Source organism: Trachemys scripta, chromosome 1, assembly GCF_013100865.1.
Source record: "Trachemys scripta elegans isolate TJP31775 chromosome 1, CAS_Tse_1.0, whole genome shotgun sequence".
NCBI classification, from domain to species: domain Eukaryota; kingdom Metazoa; phylum Chordata; order Testudines; family Emydidae; genus Trachemys; species Trachemys scripta.
Window position 1 is genome coordinate 315,578,839 of NC_048298.1, and position 12,987 is coordinate 315,591,825.

At 40.0% G+C, this 12,987-nt stretch overlaps 1 protein-coding gene across 3 annotated transcripts in view; it reads right to left on the reverse strand.

The window, feature by feature from the left end:
• Positions 1-12,987, reverse strand: part of CNTN5 (contactin 5) — a 987,313-nt gene that overhangs the window by 46,875 nt on the left and 927,451 nt on the right. For all 3 annotated transcript variants that reach the window (XM_034758906.1, XM_034758905.1, XM_034758907.1), the window contains 2 exons: positions 12,738-12,896; positions 12,138-12,287 (listed from right to left, as the gene is read on the reverse strand). In XM_034758906.1, coding sequence (XP_034614797.1) covers positions 12,138-12,287; positions 12,738-12,896 — 309 coding nt within the window. The remainder of the gene's footprint in view (positions 1-12,137; positions 12,288-12,737; positions 12,897-12,987) is intronic.

Consider the following 12,987-nt stretch of genomic DNA (forward strand, 5'->3'; position numbering starts at 1 on the left):
AGGATTCTTGATAATAGTCTTACAGACTGAAGCCCTACTTAAATGAATAAATGTTAAAAGAATAAACCTGCCAAAAGAATGAATCTCCTTTGCACCAAACTGTAAAATATACAGTCATACAGTGAAACTCTCTCAAATGAATAACCATTAAAAGAGTAAATGTGTCAAAGGAATAAATTTCTTCTGCACTGCACCAAACCACAATATATACAGTCACAGGGGAACACTCTGAAATGAATAACCGTTAAAGGAAGAAAACTATTAAAAGAAAACATTTTTTCCAGGCACCAAGGCTGTATATTAGCAGTTTTCCACAGCAACATCACTTTTATATCACAGTATATAGTTTTATAACGGTATTTATTCACTCGTAAACTACGTTTATTGCCATATAATTAGTATCTTCCTGGTCTTCAAGATATTAATGATAAGCAGTGATGCACACAGAGATACTTTTGCATTAAATATTGATGTGGTGGTGTACTAACCTAGCCAGAAAAAATCAATTTCTTCCTGTAAATGACAGAGAAATAAGGGCAGGGCCCTGGAGTTAAAACCTCTACATTTTAGTGTCCATTAGAGGTCAGCAACATGGTGTTATGTGTTATGAATAAATGGGACCTCCATTAGTAGTGTTGTGCTCCTTAACTGTACTACTGTTCTATTGAGTCATCGGTTTAATACTAAGAGGAAAGAGTGCAATCTACTAGAATATGAATATCACTTCCCTTTGGCTGAACATTTTTTGGGACATGCATAGAAAGATCCCATCCAAACATACCACTTGGAAAACTGACTCTTTTTCTCAAGGTACATAATTTCTCTCTGTTGGAGGCAGTACGTATGGTAACATTACATTTACACAGTTCTGAAAGTGCTGGGGATGTGGGGTGGGTTGGAATATGTGTGTGAGAGTAAGTTATGATCATCTTCCAAAAGGTGTTGATGTCCACGCCTCAAGTTACGTGGGACAAAACACTGCTGTCCTTACATAAGCAAAACTCCCAATGACCCCTGTGAATTTGGCAAGAATAAAAACAGTGAAATTTGTCCCATGATGCTTTGGCTAAAACTAACTGTAGGCCTGTCTGGAAAAGTGGTGATTTGTTTAAAATAAAATTAAACCTGATAAAAACACGCAAACACAAAAAAGCCTTTGCCTCTCACAGTAGCCTAAAAAGGAAAAACAAATTCTAATGTTCTTGAAAAGTCAACATAGGAAATTTAGTCTCCAACAGCTCTATGAAGCATCTGACTGTGCTCTTAAAATATGAGGGAAGAAAGGGCTACATCTATATGACTGGAAAAAGGAGACGAACAAAACCTAATGAAGTATAAATGAGAGGCAAGTTGTCCAAGAATTCATGAATAACTTGTCTATACAAGCAATTGCACTTTAAAAACAGGATTGCACTTACCTTTTAGAAAACACACACACGCACGCACCTATAGTATGAACTTTAATGAGGATTTTTATGCGGAATGGCTGTAGGATGTTGTGGAATTAGTATAAAAAGAGACCAATTATAACAATAAACATATCTTGAATGTTGCTCAGTAAAGTGATTAGGGTACATGCCTTGGCTGCATTGCCATAATGAGCTGAAATAGATGCTGACTAATTCTGGCTTCCTGAAACTGGTTATTATACAGTAGGTTTTAGCAATTAAAATAATGTTAGCAGTTCTCATCCTTGGCCTACGTCTGCTTCCAATAAAGCAAAAGGTAAAATTTCCATTGATGCCAAAAAAATCTCACCTACATATTTAAAATTAAAGTCAGTTGAATGTTTATGAAGGTGGCACAGTATCATTCAAGTCAGCAGACTATGACCTCTTTGTGGTTGGGGTCTATCTTCCTTCCTCTTTGTCAAACATTGGGCACCCGTATTTACAAAAGAGGCCACTGCTTTGGGGTGCGTAATTGAAACATCCCATGCCTGGCCTTCAGACATTCCATTGCTCCACTGATTTTTATGGCAGTTGTGGTAGCTCAGCTCTTCTGAAATTTAGGTCAATATGTCTCAAGTTGAGCACCTAAAAACTGAAGCATCCCCAAAACATTAGTGTGGTCAGTCTGAAAATGCCATCCTCACGAATAATGTGGCATTAAGTAAATAAATAATAATACAATCAGTGTATGTGTTTCCCTTTTATGTATTTAAGGAAATATTAAACAACCTTCTTTCAATTATTCAAGTTATGATGTTCAAGGAGAGTAATGATCAATAAATGTTTTAATATGGTACCATGACCAATTTATGATTATTTATTTGTATTACAGTAGCACCTAAATGCCATACCCAAGATCAAAACCCACCGTACTGGGCACTGTACAAACACGGAGAAGTGATCCTTGCCCTGAAGACATTACAATCTAAATAGACAAAATAGAAATAAGTATTGTTATGCTCTTATTTTTCAAATGGCGAACAGTTTACATGACGAAGATCACACAGAGAATTTCTGGCAGATCTAGGGACTGAACCCAGCCAGCTCACTGCCTTACCCACAAACCCATGCTGCTGCTTCTTAATTGCTATCATCATGAAGATATTTTTTGCAAAAATATTATTTATAGAAAGGTTGAAGCATCTCATCTAAAAAAAGAAAAGATTTTGACACTGCTTCATTCCTTAGGGAAGATAAATTATTAAACTTGGGTTTAGTCCTTATGAAAATGTTTGTTCAAGGAACTTCTACAGCTTCTGTTTGTTTCTTTTACAATGTTTTGTTTAATATATATCTTTTAAGACTTGTACTTTCAATAAAAATTCTTTTCTTGGTTTTTGATCTCAGTTAAGAAATAAGATTTGTCAACAGCTTGACAAAACTTCCTAATCCAAGGACCAAAGTAACAACAAACTCAGCAGTGTTTTTGTCCTTGTTTTCCTTACATATATTCTGCAGTATACATCTGGAAAGCTGACAAATGTTAAATAAAAAAATCTTTCATAGCATGAAAGGCCAGCCCTCACGCTGTCATTCTCCCAAGAAAACATTTCCTACCTCATCTGTGCTGGAACAGGACGTGAAAATGTGTCAGCTTCTTTGAAGAAGTAATACACCATATTAAACTGATTGGAAAACAATGGGGGGAAAAACAACAGCATACACTTGGTGTTAAGTTTTCTTTGGTGTATAGGACATTTGAATTTTAGTACTAAATAAGCATAATTGCTATTCACTTGTAATATCTGATGCATGACTGCAACATAGTGGCTGAATCCCTCAAAAACTACAACAAAAAGAACTGGGAACTTAAGTGCTGTGATACACACGTCAGGAAAATATCAAAAGACAATCTCTTGAATTTTCCAGTTTGTTTGCTGGTGACATACAATATTGTACTTGGATTTAGCTCCTGCAATTTTACATACTAGTTAGTGGATTGTTTTTAAACATACCCATGCAATCAGTGGTTGCTATCTGTGATACCCTGCCACCCCAATATTCACCAATGTCATGCAATTAGGATATGTTTTGTGCAAAGTATGTCTTGTGAGGTATCATTCTAAAAGTCTTGATCTGCTAGACATTAATATCTCGTTGGATTGTATGTGTTATCATCATGGGAAGTTATGAATTTTGGCTATGTATGTGTTACTGAAACATGTTGTGAGGTTGAAAACACCCACAAGCACCCTTTCAGGTAGAACAGTAAAAAGGCCAAACAATGTTAATGGCTTATTGAGGAAATGCACACAGGCACAAGGATTACCTCAGGAACTGTGTACAATAGAAACCTCTCAGAGATAGCAATGGAAACTGTTTGACCTAGTTTATGGCAAAAGAGCTTTCCGGCAAGTGGGAAGAAGATATAAAAGGGGGACAATGACATCATGAGGGGACCTCACTCTCCCTGCAACAACATACCTGGAAAAGCTGAGGGGCAAGGACTGAACTGTGGGAAGTGATGGTCCCAGCCTAGAAGGATCTTTAGCCTGTATATGAAAATCTGGGAAAGCCAAGGCAACCATTGTCTTAAGAATCTGCCAGCCTGTTTATCACTCAGAATGAGAATCTGCTAATTTATATCCTATCTATCTAGCTCAGGTGTTAAGGTCAGCTTGTGGTTTTTATTTATTTACTAAAGTAATCTGCTTTGATCTGTTTGCTATCACTTATAGGCACTTAAAATCTATTCTTTGTAGTTAATAAACTTGTTTTGTTTTCTATAAACCAGTTTGTGCAATTCATAACTGGGGGGCGAAAAGCTGTGCATATCTTCCTCCACATAGAGGGAGGGGGCGACTTTCATGAGCTTACACTGTACAGATTTCTGTGCAGTGGAAAACAATACAATTTTGGGTTTACACTCCGGGGGGAGGGGAGGTGCAAGTGAGTGCTGGGCAATCCCTGAGCTTCCCACACAGAGCTGACCTCAGTGTCTGTGTCCTTTTGCAGCTGGGTGTGACCCTGCCTGTGTGTGTACTAGAGGAGGCTTGAGGGCCTGGCACAGTAGGACAGGGTGAAGGAGCCCAGGCTGGTGGAACGGGCGGGCTCAGTAGGACCCCAGTACATCAGGTGGCACCCCAGGGGGGGCAACCTGTTATGCTATCTTCTTTTTATTTTTGCTTTTGGGGCTCCTTCTGGAGCCACCTTACCCTCAAAGGCCTTATTTATCCATTTAAACATTGTCAAATCTCAATACAGCAGTGGATTTGATTGTAGACTAAAATTAATAGTAATTAATAGAAACGCTGAAACCTTTTTTCTCCAGCTCAAACAAAACAAAACAAAACCCAAACAACAAACCAGACCAAAGAAGCCAATTTTTCACTGTGGTATATTCATTCTTTAATGTAATGCAAGGAAGGCCTAACTCAGAAGAAGGTTGATTTATTTATATTTTTAATCCTACAAACAATCTTCTACAACTAAATGTCATCAGCCTATTAGCTCAGAGAATCGTTTGCATGCACAATTAGCGGGTTAAATTCTGAGTCTACTCAATTTCTCTCCTACCCACGTTTCACCATGAATAGATAATGTAATTGACGCTCTGCCCCCAGGCTCCAAATGCCCGGTTGCTTTCGTGGAATATCTGGCATGTTTAAATTGATGTTATTGGCTCTTTTCACCTTGTGGACTATAAAATATGTATCAAGGCTAGAATTAACAGAATTACTGGAACTGGCTGTGAGTTAGATGTGCCAGAAAATCACAGTATTATCCATTCCAGTGAAAGGAGCTATGAAGAGCAATCATGTTAACTAAATATGAACTAAGTAACAAGATTAGGGTTTAATTAGAAAATTAAGGCAAGTGGAAACCTGTTTATTATTCTGTCGATTACCTGATACCATTCCAATGATTGCTGCCAGGGGTATTTAAATACTGTACTAGTATATAGTCCTGTTACTGATCTGGGAAGAAGGGATAAAAAATGGGGGGCAGTGAGAGAAAAAGACTCTATTCTCAAGTCAAGCTTGTATAAGCCACTAACTTACAGCTGTCAATTTCCATTTAATTATAAAAAAAATGGTAGATGAATTACACATTCACTGCTGTTGTGGATTATCTGTATGGGCATGATCATGTTTTGTGGATGACAGCTCTGTGTTGGAGGTGAGGCAGAATCACATTGTTCAGCCGGGATGTGTTATCCCAGAGCTCTCATAAGCCCAGAGGCAGCCTGCCTGCCATAAATGTGGAGTGCATCGAATGTCCTCACAGATTAAGTGGGCAGCTCTGCTCATCAATGGGCAGAGAGGCTGGAGCCATATCTTTTTAAAAAGAATTAAATTTCCTTCCACACACATTTTCTTGAAGGATTCGGATCTTCCAGTAAAACACGAGACCTTCTGAGGTTCCATTTGTTCCAAGGTCTTTCCATCTAGGATTTTCAGGTAAAAAAATAGAAAATAAATGATTCTGATTTGGGAAAGAAGAGGACAGGATGCTGTGGGGAAAGCATGTATGGGAGTAAACAGGGGACTGTCTGTGGCCAGTTCTTCCAGCCTTCCTGGCTTTGATAACTGCCTCTAGGAAAACCATCTTGAAGTTCAGGTTCTTAGTGAACAGTCTCAAAGGTTGGATCTAGTTAATTTCAGAAGGACAAAGTTCAGGGTCCAAGGAACAAGCGGTACCTGTTTGGAGAGTAGTGGAAGGTCACCGCCTGCATGAGCCAAGACACAAGAGGTGAAGCTACCACTGTCTTTAGTATAGGAAATTGATCTTGACCATCTACCTGAACTGCACCTTGCTGTGCATCAAGAGGAAAATAAATACTCACCCTCCAGAGTAAGAGAAGGAGATACCAGCTATACAGGAAAGGACACGTGGCATGACTTTTTGATGTGAACTAGTCTCTAAGTAAGTTTATCTCATTGTTTAGTAACCTGCTGGAAAATTTCTAATTTAAGAGATTACTCCCATAAGGGAATTTTGGATAGGTTCAGGCAGACTGCCTAATGGTCCAGAATCTGAAGGGCTTTTATGGAGAAAATTCAGGAAGGTGGAGTCTCCTAGCAGGCTCAGACATTATGTGGCACCCTTACATTTTCAGGAATCTGGACTGGTCACATGCTTCTGCAGTCACCAGTTGCTGAAGTGTCCTGCAGTAAAACTGGGCCCAAGGAATCTGTCTGTAAAAAGATGCCCTTTGCCCTGGAGAGATAGGACCAGAAACTAAAGGGCAGAGCAATCTCACTAGTCCACAGCTAGCAGAGTGAATCTGTGGATTCCATTTTGAAGTTATGAGTTTCACATCAGCTCAAATAAAGGGCTGATTCCTCCTCTCTTGGGAGCCAAGAAGCACCTGGAGAAAGTCCTGGAAAATGCTATGCATTTGGGGTGTCAGAGTATTTGCAGGGAATGAGCTCTCCAGGCCTAGGAAACGTAGGGCCATGTGCATGTGTTGACTACTCTTCTGGGAAGTGAGGGAGTCTGAGAAACTCAAGATAATATCTCTGGAGACTATGGAAATAGCCCAAGGATTGAAGAAAATAGCTTCCCAATGTGCTGAAAAAAAATGTGAAGGCTGTGGGGAAAAAAGGGCCGAAAACACTAGGTCTCCCATGGAAAAATGCTAGGGCAAGACGTACAACAAATTAGTTTTCTTTTTGCTGTGCCTCTTTGATGTTTCCTTCTCTGTTTGTTCCATGTTTCTTGATGACAAAAATCAAAACCCCACTCCAGAGGAGAGACAAACTGGCAGCCAGACACAATCAGAGAGGTTGCCTCCCGTGTATTATTATGAGCTAGAAATCAAATGGGAGATGTGGACGAAGGAGCCCAAAAAGGTTATGAAAATACTTTATAGTAATTGGTCACAGTCTGTATGTCAGAACAGACAAGGAGAAGGAACACAGGTCCTGTACAATCACAGACGAACATTGTCCATCATTTCCTATACCAGAAACCATCCCAGCAATTCAACCAGGTGGCTGTTTGTACTGTGAAATGGCATTCCCTTCATTCTGTCTCCTTTCGCGATACATAGGACCCTTGTACCTGAGGCTAAAGGACATTTAAAAGGCACTACCAAACATACTTTGTAGAGCTGCTGGGGCTATTTTTTTTTATTTAGATTTTCCCAATTGTGTTGAGAGAACACTTCAATTTACTAAGCATTGTTGAAAAGATGTGTGTTGACTAAAATCAATAAAAAACATAATATGAAAATGTATAAAAATAGAAAATGGTGTGTTGAAAATAATAAGATGGAAAGTCCTCCTTTAATTAAACAGAATTAATGTTAAAACACAAAGTAGGGTGGAAGAAAATTAAAGAAAAATGAGAAATAATGAAGGAATTTAGAAGTTTTCTGTTCAAAATGTTAAGGTGCAGTTTTCAGTTAAAGACTCATTGATTATACCCTGCTGCCCGCCACTTCCTGCAGCTGCCATTGTCCAGGAACGGTGAACGGTGGCCACTGGGAGCTGCGAGCGGCCATGCCTGAGGACGGTCAATATTAGCAAAATGTCTCACGGCCCGTAATCAGATTACCCTGATGGGCCGCATGCAGCCCGCGGGCCGCAAGTTGCCTACCACTGGTCTAAACAGTCTATCTAAACAAACAAGAATCAAGTCTTCTTTATGCCTGTGCGTCATAACTGTAATCACATATCCATAACCTGAATCTTTCCTCACCCCCTTCCTTCCTGAGATAATTATGCTTGTCCTCCAAATCCATCATTTAAGACTGAATCCTGCAACTGGATCTACTGGCATGGACTTCATGTAGAATCCAGTCTCAAGATTGTGGCTTTTGAGTGTAAGCAGAGGCCCATATTTTTCTGTGAAGCATGGAGAAACCTGAAGCCCTATAAAATTATGAATAATGTGTAAGTTTGCTACTACTGACATCTGTGTGAGTTTTCCATAAACATAGTTCATTAAGTTATCAGTAGGAGTAAACATTTTAAAACTCTTTCGATATTTTAACAAATTGGAAAGCCATCCCTTGTTGCAATTAAAAATAATCTTCCTTTTTTTCTCTTTTTTTTAAAAGCCCAACAAACAGACAAACAACTGGATAATGTTTTCACTAATGAGAAGGAGGCAGTGGCAACTGATTTCTGGTTCACTAGGCTGTCCTTAACACATACATTAAATGACAATTTCACCATTTACTTCAGCTTGTTCCAAAGCCACAAGTTGATTTATTGACATTTGTATGGGATTTAACATGCCATGCTCCAAAACACACACTTAAAATTAGAACAATTCTGTAGTTAAAAATGTTATAGGGAAAGAAAGAGAGCACCAAACTGGGGATGGGAGGATGTTAAAAAAATCATGTAGAATGACCCTATTTAAGTTCATTAATCACAAAGTTTTCATTCAACAGCAAATACAAATGTATTTACCTGCAGCCTGGTTTGATCCTGGGTACTTCAGCATCTAAACACACATCTCTACCACTTAAGTTAAAAAAGAAGTAGTAGGCTGTCATCATTTATGTGTACCAGCCACTGGACAGGGACACAACGCATACTATACACGTGTGTCATCCAGTCCCAATATTTTTCCTCTACTTATTGTTATGTATTTATTGATTGAAATCTCACAGCTAAAACCAAGAAAAAGAAAAAAATGGTGGAGATGGGGAGGACTTTTCATCAGGGTTATAGGGAAATTAATTAGAAAATGCAACTTTTGTTTGGCAAACAACTGAAAAGAAATGAAATAAAACAACCCCCACACACAACATGACTGCAAACTACAGCATTAAATTTTCAAAACCCAGATGGTGAGAAAAATACTCATTCACGGCCTAAAATACATCTGGTCCATTAAAACACAGAACCATCCTTTTAAACACAGGATATGCATTCATAAATCTGCGCGAATATAAGCTTTTGGATGCAGCCTATTACCTGAGATAAGCTTCTCTTGCAATGTCTGTGTCCTCTCTGATTTGTATCACCTGCCTAACCAGAGAAGTAGTTAGAACATTTGGGTTCAACAGAATTAGTAATACCAGCCCTACATACGGTACAAAACCAGGGAAAGCATAAGGCTGATGGTAAAAGCTTTTCCAAACACTATTTTAAATGAGAGTAGGTCATGTATTTTTCATATCGTTTTCCTTCTCTCCCTTCGGACTGTAATGGAGCAAAGTATGAAGCATATGGAGCTCCTGCTTAAAAATAAAAGGAGAGAGGTACTGTGTGACTAAAAACAGAGTGAACAAGGCACAGAAGTCTGATAATATGTATCCTTTGGCAGGAAGGAATGAAAATCCATCGACCCTGCATGCCGTTCTATGACTGTACAGTGAAACCTATTTTTAAAACATCAACAAAGCGGCTATATAAAATAGAAAAAAAATAAAATGTTCTTTATTATGACTACAGATAATATATATATATATATATATATAAAAATCAGTCTAACTGCATCTATCATGACTGTTTTAAGAATGACTGTTTATGTGTGGTTTCTATTGCAAGAGTGGGTGGGTGAGGTTCTGCGGCCTGCAACGTGCAGGAGGTCAGACTAGATCAGTGATGGGCAACCTGTGGCCTGCGGGCTGCACGTAGCCCATCAGGGTAATCCACTGGCGAGCAGTGAGACAGTTTGTTTACACTGACCATCTGCATGCATGGCTGCTTGCAGCTCCCAGTGGCCACAGTTCGCTGTTCCCGGCCAATGGGAGCTGCGGGCAGCCATGCCTGCAGATGGTCAGTGTAAACAAACTGTCTCGCGGCCCACCGGCGGATTACCTGACAGGCCACATGCAGCCCGCGGGCCGCAGGTTGCCCACCACTGGACTAGATGATCACAATGGTCCCTTCTGACCTTACCGTCTATGAGGCGATGAGTCCACAGACCAGTGGACTCTGGCTCTAATGCACATAATTAACAAAGCTCAAAGGCTGACCCTATGAATGATCCCAGAACGATGAATGCAGATAGACTATGGCATTACCACTTGCAATCCTTACAATCTCCTCTCATGAAAAGATAGAAAACAGAACGAGGCATGACTAACCTATTCATCTAATTATACCTATACGCAAATGATAAAACTGTAAGGCCAGCAGATGCCAGTTGTAGGCAGGGATAGAACCATGGACTTCTGGAGCTTACTGCATGATCCTCTACTACATGAGCTAAAAGCCCCATAGCTCTTAGCCAAGGCTGTTGCAGACTCATCAGTCTCTACATGATCTAGGTGCCACTCAAGGGGGACAGAGCACCACACCAGCAGGCATGGGTTACAAAAGCATGGCTGGTTTCATTTAAGCTTGAAAACAACTACTCTATATGATTAACAGCCTACTTACAAGTCACTTAACTAGGGTTACCAGATAGCAGCTGTGAAAAAACGGGACAGGGGATGGGGGGTAATAGGTGCCTATATAAGAAAAAGTCCCCCAAAACTGGACTGTCCCTTTAAAAATGCGACATCTGGTCACCCTACACTTAATGGAAAACAAAACAACCAGAAGTGATGTAAGTAGTGGCAGGGAAAATCCTCAAGTGTTCAGAAGTTGAGATCCACTTGGATGCTTACTCCCAACCCCATCTCTGCCTCCCACCCTTCTCCCTAAACACATCCCCTCTCTCAATTTGTCCCTCCATCTAAATAGTTCAAAATAAGCTTCCCTCATGTTCCTTTTCTGCCACACACAACTTGTTTCTCCATCCCCCTAGTCTCTCTATAAATTGCACTTAACCTCCCAAAGTTTTGGACATTTGCATTTCCAAGAGGTCTGAATAATGTATTGATTATATGGATAGTGTTTTTTGCTAAAGAGAAGATTCTCAAAACTGAGGCAGTAGCAACTGGCTTCTGGTTCACCATGCTGTCTTTAACAGGTGCACTAAATGACAAATTCACCATTTACTTCAACTTTGCCCAAAGCTCTTAATTGGTTTATTGACATTGCATGCCACAACCAGGAATGTTCTGGGTCTTCCCCAGAGGCACACACACAATTTACTCTGGTATACAAGGAAATATCCAGAATGCACTGGATTGGAATACAGCAGCAGTGGATCCACTGGACACAGTAGAGGACTAGTAGGATTTCACTGGACTTTCAAAACAATGGAACTTGTGAAGGATTTATAGTGAAGAAAAGGAGACAGAGAGGGACTGCGTGACAGAAAGTCCTGGGAAGAGGAAAGAATAATGGGCATGTATGAGTCTGCAGTAGAATGATCTGTGATCCTGTTCATAAACCAGAAGAGTGTCCTGGGAGATCACGGATCAAGAAGGGTCTGGAGCTGCAGGTTAGAGGCAGGGCCACACAGAGGATTCACGGGACCTGAGGCAAAGCAATTTTGGGGATCCCTTCCATAAAAAAAGTTGCAATATTATATAATACTATATTTCTTATGGGGGCCCCTGCAGGGCCCCGGGGCCTCGGGCAAATTGCCCCACTTGCCCCCCCCCCCATGCGTGGCCCTGGTTAGAGGACAGCGAGCTGTATAAAGCAGAGGACACAGTGTAATAGCCTAACACTTGAAGAAGGTAAGAGAGGGCATCTTATTTGAAGTTTTCCCAAACTAAAAAATAATTTTGTTTTGAATGAACAAGCTCTCCCATTGGGAAAAAAAATATTACACTAGATTAGTGGTGACTGCCAACAGAGACGTCTGCAAGATGCTATAGAAAGATAAATGTCCTTATTCCTGATGGTTCCTGCAGAATAAACTTGTGGCTTTCAAAGTTCTTACCTGCTTCACTGGTTCTGATCACTCGAGATGGTGCACTTGGATCCCCAGTCCCGATTTTGTTGGTTGCTACAACTCTGAATTCATATTCCACCCATGGGTTCAGTTCTACTGCCACAGCAGATTCCATATCACCACTTATGTTCTCTGGAACTGTAGAGATCAAAGACAATGTGTAAATCATTAACTCACCTGAAACTTATGTGTAATATGCCAGTGGTGTGTGGAACTGAATTTTACAATATTAAAGATCACTGGAGGTAGTGGAAATCAATTGCTCAATACTCATCAGTTATATAGATAGAAGTTTATTTAATACTTCTGAAAGATGGCTGATTAACTATTCGGAGACAGAAATCTTCTCTTTATCCACAGCTACAGCAGGGACAGCCACACTGCAGGTATGTTGTTAAGTGACATCCAAATGCAATTTTTAAATTTGGACCTTTTACTTTTTATCTTCTTTTATAATCTTATTATAATCTTTTTTTATCTTTTATTTTCATCACCATCCTCTGCAACTGGTGTAGGTGGCTCCTATTTTCTTGAGCCAGGAGTTTTGAACTCAGCCTACTCATATTATGTTAAAAATCTTTCTCTCACCTGTTTTTACAGTCTGCCAGCCAAGTGAAAATGGGCTACGTGCTTGTAAGTTGTATGTGGAGATAGGGCTGTGGTTGTCTGCCCCAGGACTCCAGGAGAGCGTCGCCGTGGTTTCTGTAATTTCCTCAACTATCACTATTCCTGGGGGACCAGGAGGACCTAGAAATAAGGTGGAAGAATAAAAAGAACTGCACTGTCATGCCAATTCAGCAGCACTAATACAGGATACATGTGTTTCCATAACAACATG